Source organism: Acanthisitta chloris, unplaced genomic scaffold (assembly GCF_000695815.1).
Source record: "Acanthisitta chloris isolate BGI_N310 unplaced genomic scaffold, ASM69581v1 scaffold42104, whole genome shotgun sequence".
Lineage (NCBI taxonomy): Eukaryota > Metazoa > Chordata > Aves > Passeriformes > Acanthisittidae > Acanthisitta > Acanthisitta chloris.
The window spans coordinates 2,688-9,465 of NW_008668434.1; the positions used below are offsets into that span (position 1 = coordinate 2,688).

General features: G+C 40.7%; 1 protein-coding gene across 1 annotated transcript in view; it reads left to right on the top strand.

The window, feature by feature from the left end:
• Window positions 1-294: 294 nt before the first annotated feature.
• The window catches only part of LGI1 (leucine-rich, glioma inactivated 1), a 12,464-nt gene continuing 5,980 nt past the window's right edge, over window positions 295-6,778 (top strand). The window contains exons 1-4 of the mRNA XM_009072877.1: window positions 295-745; window positions 1,129-1,200; window positions 5,057-5,128; window positions 5,232-5,303. Of these exons, the coding sequence (XP_009071125.1) occupies window positions 555-745; window positions 1,129-1,200; window positions 5,057-5,128; window positions 5,232-5,303 (407 nt within the window). The 5' untranslated portion in view covers window positions 295-554. The remainder of the gene's footprint in view (window positions 746-1,128; window positions 1,201-5,056; window positions 5,129-5,231; window positions 5,304-6,778) is intronic.

Consider the following 6,778-nt stretch of genomic DNA (forward strand, 5'->3'; position numbering starts at 1 on the left):
TTGCAATATGTGAAGCATAATTCTGAAAGGTTCACGAGGTTGTAGGGATCCAGTAAGAGATGACTGATTTCTCCCCCCACACACATACACTCCACCCCACACCCACTCACCCACCCACCAGCAAAACAGAATGCTGTACTATTTTTGGTAGCAGGGAAAGGGCCTCCCTGTGAAAACAGAAAGCAGTGTATTTCTCAGTTACATCACTTTGCAATCTAATGCTGTGTTGTGCTCAGTGTTTTTGTGGTGATGCAAGTCTTTTTTTTTTTTCCTTCCCTTTTTTTTTCTCCCTTCAGCCGGTTGGATTTTCCCCATCTTACAGCACCTCGCAGGTCTCTTCTCTGAGCAGTACGTTGCCTGAGTGAGTGGAAACATACAGATCAGCTGCAGGTTTCTGTCTACAAAAACAGAGTGAAAGAGAAAGAAAAGGGTTGGGAAAGCAGAGACAAATATTGACCTGGACTTATAGAAAGACATCCAATGGCTGAATAAAGAACCCTGTTCATGTTTTGGGATATTCTTTCAACTGGCTGGAACGAGAGCGGATCAAAAGAATGGGAAATGCCAGCAGACCCTTTAGAAGAATTGCTTATTTCTTATGCCTTTTATCTGTGCTTTTGCTGACTGAAGGGAAGAAACCAGTGAAGCCAAAATGTCCTGCCTGGTGTACTTGTACCAAAGATAATGCTTTATGTGAAAATGCCAGATCTATTCCTCGCAGCGTTCCGCCTGATGTTATCTCACTGTAAGGGCTGTAAGCATTTGGTTATTTAATTTATGATTTAAAATGAACTAGGATGTGTGGTGTTTTCAGTGCATACAGAAGGATGCTTGCTGCAGGGAGTACCTCCAGCATTCAGAATCATCAGCTAATGTATTAAAATTGTGCTGCATCTTTGAATCCTGATTTTACCATCTCTTTCATCTGTCTGTCTGTCTGTGTATGTGCACACATCTCATTTTATACCTTCTTCTATACTACATGGAACCTGTAACATGAATTTTTTTTGGGGGGGTTATATTTTTTTACTTAGATAAATAAATCTCTCTGTGATGACCAGATCACTATTATAACTATGGATATATGAGGCTACATTAATATAAGGTTGTTTTTTTTCTTCTTTACAGATCCTTTGTGAGATCTGCTTTTACTAAAATCCCAGAAGGGAGTTTTTTGCTCACACCATCTCTGCAGCTTCTGTGAGAAATATTTCTATGATACAATTTTTGTTATGAAATGTATATGTGCTTATAAATATTTTAGGAAGTGGATCAGTATTAATTTTATAACAAACAGCAGGAGAAGATTCCTTAGATGATACTTTTTAGCAATTTGAAAGACAGTGCATGTTTAATGTTTTTCAAAGTATATCTACCTAGTATTTTGCAAGGCTATCTGCTGTCAGTGCTACTTGGAATGATGACATGCTGAAGCTTTTGGTGGCAGAATGTATGTTATCTTCATTATACTTTAATTAACATTACGGTAGGGACTTGAGCATTGCAACAACTATTCTTGTTTCTTTTCTGCAGTCCTGGGGCCTGATCCATTTGCAACTCCCATTGACTGTAAGCTCGGAACCCCTCAGATCGGGCCCCTCATTGCAGTGGGACAGGTCCTGAAGTCCTTTTCCCTGTAAAAATGCCATTGACTCCTGTGGAAGTTTAGTCACTTCAGTGGGAGTTTTGCCTTCATAGCGCCTGGATTTGACCCTGTTTGTTATTTCATGTTCTTGAAAGTAATGAAGGTTTTATTCCAATTAAAGAAAAAATTCAAACAGTGGCTTAAAAATCAAATACTGTGATACATAGAATATTTTGAGATGTTTAACTCTTAGCTGCATTTCAGCCCAGGATTTTTACAGGCTCACAGGCTTTCCTAGAAATGTGGGCATGCAATTATATAATTGTGAGCTATAGAGAGGTAGAGGGGGTGTAACCTGAACTGTTTATAGTGGATGTGCTGCCAGCCTGACACACACCCAGATTTGTCTCAGAAATCCGGCAAGACAGACTCCCCGATGTGATCAAAATCCAAATGGGATCCTGTCCCAAGCTGACTTCCCTTGCACTCTGGCTGTGGTCAGAGGTGTAAGTTGATGCATTGGAGCCCTACAGCTGTTAAATTAAACTGCTGGCATGCTGATAGCTGAAGCCCTGACCCTGGCTGTACTCTGCTACCTCAAGTGGAGCTGATAAGGAGGTGCAGACGTACTGTACAATTTTGGATACAGGGTAAATAGGTAAATGCAGTTACTATGGAAACCTAAATGCTTTTCCGTGGTGCTTTATTCCAGAGAAGCTTTTCCCAGGTGGTCATAGATCACAAAAGGGACACATTTCACATAATTCCTGCAGTGGGCCTTTCAAAGAAGAGGAAAAAACCACCCCAGCAGCATTGGTGGAGCTTGTATCTGAAGAGAGTGAGTAGGACATCATCTCTCTTGGCTACGATACACCACCTACACTTAGCGATCCCACTGCCAGGCAGGCAGAATTGGGTAGGGTGGAGTAGGACAGACACAGTCATCTTATTTTGAGTTATTATAGCGCCTGGCACAGTGGGGTCTGGCAACGGCTTATGGCGTTTTGGTAATGATAATCATTTCCATTTCTGGCGTGCACTGGAACGCAGGCTCTACACTGCTGTTCAGCAATGCTGCAACAAAAGCTGTGACCCCAGAAATGCTGGTTTTGTTCCACTATGGGCTTCCATGACTGATCTGTTTTCCAGATGTATTTCTAACATGATAGTTGAGCTGCTTGCCATCTTTGGAATATCAGGATACTGATCTAAGGCAAATGACTCCTTAAATACAGACCTTCAGTCTCCTGTGTTAGGGATTTTCTCTTCTGAGAGGCTTTTGTTAAGTCCTCTTGGGTTTTACTACTCCAGTTTTTATGTGGGACAGACAAATTGCCATCTTTGGAATATCAGGCTGCTGATCTAAGGCAAATGACTCCTTAAACACCATAGGAGCAGGATTGTATCCGTGGGGGCAATACTCCAGTTTTTATGTGGCACAGAAAAATTTGTCACTTTGGAAGAAGATAGTAAGGGAAATAAGAATATGGAAAACTGAGGTTAATTAAAAATTACAGTAAGTTTTAGCTTTGCATGATTATAGCTGAATTGGTAGGTTTAATGTAGCCAACAGCAAGATTTAGCAGGCTATACATATTTCTATGTAATAGTCTCCAGCATTATGTTTTTGAAGTCCAGATGTAATTTGGTATCACCTATACACCAACCACAGATTTCTGAGTGTGAAAAATATCTGCCACTGCTATTATTTACTGCTATTTTTAATGTAGTAGTGGCAAAGGTCTCTGGAAAAACCATGGTCTTGTGCTAAAATTACTTGTAACTCCCAGGCCAGGAGGGCTTTACTTCTTGTGTGGTGTGGATGGTATGCTCTGTGCTCTTCGTGGGACAACAAAAATGCATAGAACCTACACAGCTACAGTGAAGTGCCAGCAGGAGTGTTCCCTAAATGTAGAGAAAATCTCCCTGCTCTCATCTCCAGCACTTGTATCAGCAGTGTGTTGAGGGTGCCCTTATAAGCTGATGATGACTGAAAGCACATAGATAGAAAGGAGGTGATCATGGCATCAGGATTTGTACCTGCTAGCAATGTACAGCTCCTTCGAAGTGATATGGGCCCTAGCTCCAGCAGTATCTTCAGCCTCTGTCCCCAGAAATAGCTAGCTGGTGGGTCTCAGATCGAGCAAATCTGGTGTTCGAGGTCAGAGAGTGGAAGAGAAACCACTTTGTCTATCAAATACATGTGATACAGCCATTGGGGAGGGGTACAAGATGGGGGACAAATGAGCTCACCAAGTGCAAGACCTATGCTATACGCCTGGCAGGCTCTAAAATAGCTGTACTATTTAGAGATACCACTCTGTTCTTTAAATTATACTGTAGAGTGCAGAAAAGGAAAAATTATCCAGTGAAATCACATCAGGATTTACTAAATTGGTCTTCTGCTTCAGAGATTGTACAAAAATACCTGTTTTCTCCAAAATTTGAGTATTTCTTGTTTCTGACAAAAAGGAAGAATTTCCTGCTTATATTTTTCATACATTTCATACAGGAACATACTTAAACTGGAAAAAGTACAGTCTGCAATATCATTGATAAATCAACTGCAATTTATTCTTAACGCAAACTTCAAAATAAGAGATTAACTCATTAAGTGGATTAATTAATACTTGGAAATCCTGCATTCCTCAATGTCTAAGGATGTCACAGAATGAATCTATTTATACCTCACGTCCAACTGATTAAGATACAGACGTGCATCTAGTATTCCACTAGGGTAAAGTTCATGGTACTTGACCATGCCTTCAGAGCTGAATTAAAGTGGACAAATGCAAACACGGCTGATCAGGATAAATAAACCTGGAAAAATCAATGCTAGTCTACTTTTAAATGCGTACAAAATTACATAAAATTAAATGTGTTGCTGATGTTTTTACTGTTAGATGTACACGCTAAGAGCTATCTCCAGCAGGTATAATGTGGTCTTAAAAATAATTCTGATTTGAACACTGACTAAATTAAGAGGTTTTCCTTTTTTTTTTTCTCAGTAAGGTCTCGGTACCTTCAGATTAAATATGCTCACAAGTTTAATTCATAAATCAAGGGATTTTCCTGCCTGTGAGTGGTGCAAATTCAACCTGATGTCTGGCTAACCTGCAATTTAAACCAAAATGATTTAAACCTCTGTAGTACTTGAACATTTCACTGTTGTCCTAGTATATCTCCAGAGGCGCTTGTACAATCCCATTGTTTTACTGGCATGATAATCCCACGTTTACATCCCACAGAAGTCAATGGAATTTTATCAGAATGCCCCAATATACAATTGTTGGGTCCTTCCCTTTGCACCAGACTATGGTGCAGTATATCAGCCTTGCAGTCCTACAGTGCTTGCACAGAAAAAAAAGCAGGAAATCAGGCAGTGGAAATTTGGCCTACCACGACTTGGTGAACCATTTTCCAAAGCTGCTAATAACCTAAGGATCTTTTGTTTTGCATTTCTTTACACAGGTTGTTTACATCCAACACTTTTGATGTTATTAGTGATGATGCTTTCATGGGCCTTCCTCATCTAGAATATTTGTGAGTGGACAAAAGTATATTTCCTGGCATTATTGAATAGAGTGGGTGGGCTTCCAAGTTCCAGGCATTGCTTTGACCAGAATGACTTTACGACCCATTACAGGTTCATAGAGAACAACAACATTAAGTCAATTTCAAGAAATACTTTCAGAGGACTGAAATCTTTAATTCACCTGTAAGTAAAGTGGTTGAATATATTACTTGGTATATTTAATATAGTAACTGAACCACTGTGTTGTTGAATTTCTCATTTTGATGTTCATATTTGTTTAAGTGGTATTAATGGTAATTTAATTAGAATGTCAATCTCTGTGTTTCCACCAAAGACTTCCAAACTGTGGTATGTGTAGAAGGCAAAGACACAAACAGCTTCCAAGCAGTAGATGTTTGGCAGTAGTTCCCTGACTTTCTCTGCTCAGAGCACTGGGAGTTTCCAGCTGAGCATGTAGAAGCAGGGAGAAAGAAGTATGGGTTGGGAATCTTGGCACTGACAAGGTGAGTCCCGGTTTGGGACCATGAAAGGAGGAAGGTGGGAGCTGAGGTTAGGAAGGTGAGAGACTGAGGGATGGACACATGCCTCTTCCCAGGTGACCCAGTCTGGTGTGGATCCAGAAGAATATTACAGCCATTCCTGAGACAGGCCACCAGTGTATGTACCTGTGTCCACTTCAGCCACTGACAGTATCCAGAACAATTTAACTAAATCAAATCTGAAATTTCCCACCCAGAACAGCTTTAAATGGAAGACTAGCAAGAAGGTGTATTTACTATGGCTTGTGGATCCACTTCTTCCACTTCACTGTAGGGCACAACATCCTTTAGGCTCCAACAGGACTGGCTTCAAAGCTCTGCACCGCACCCTGTCCTCTCCTGCATGGAATCAACAGTATCCCAGAGTCAGGATCTGTCACACAGTGACACTGCAGTCTGCTTAACATTCCTCGTGTTGCTGCTCAGCCCTTCAGCTATCTTGGAAACACAGCCAACCCTTGCCCTCTGACACGCTACAGTCCCTTGCTGCGTTAGCCAAGAGGGGAAATTAGTCCAAGGCACCCTGGAAGCTAATGTGGCTGCTAGGAGCAACACTCCCTGTGCCCACACCAGCAGGGGCATTTCTCATGCAGTGCTCAGCAGGTGAAACACACTGGCAACAAATACCCATGACATTTCACAGCAAACACAAGAGTAGTTCTTTGTGCTCTGAGCTAGTGAGACAGCTTTTAGACAGTCTTTGTTCTCTTACCTTACAGCAAGTTTATCTTTTAGCAATAGTTTTATTTAAGCAAGGAATAAATCTATTGAAAACAAAATTCACACTGTAAGGAAACACAAAAGTTTACAAAATATACTGGAAGAAAAGCAGGCTAAAACGTCTGTAGTGTGCCTGACATGGGTTTTACTAAGCTCTGAGCATCTGCATTCTGAAACATCCATCTTGGGGTGTGTGTCATAGGCAGGGGAGTGGATTCTGAACTTTTGGCCTTAACATGATAACCTCCAAGAGGGTTTGAAATGGGGCCATTTAACTTTTTCTTTCATATATTTTGACACAGGAAAAAATCCATTTTAAATAGTTAATGCATAAATATAATAGTTGACTTGCAATTCACCACATCCTTCACCACATAGTAATTGTACCATAAAACACTC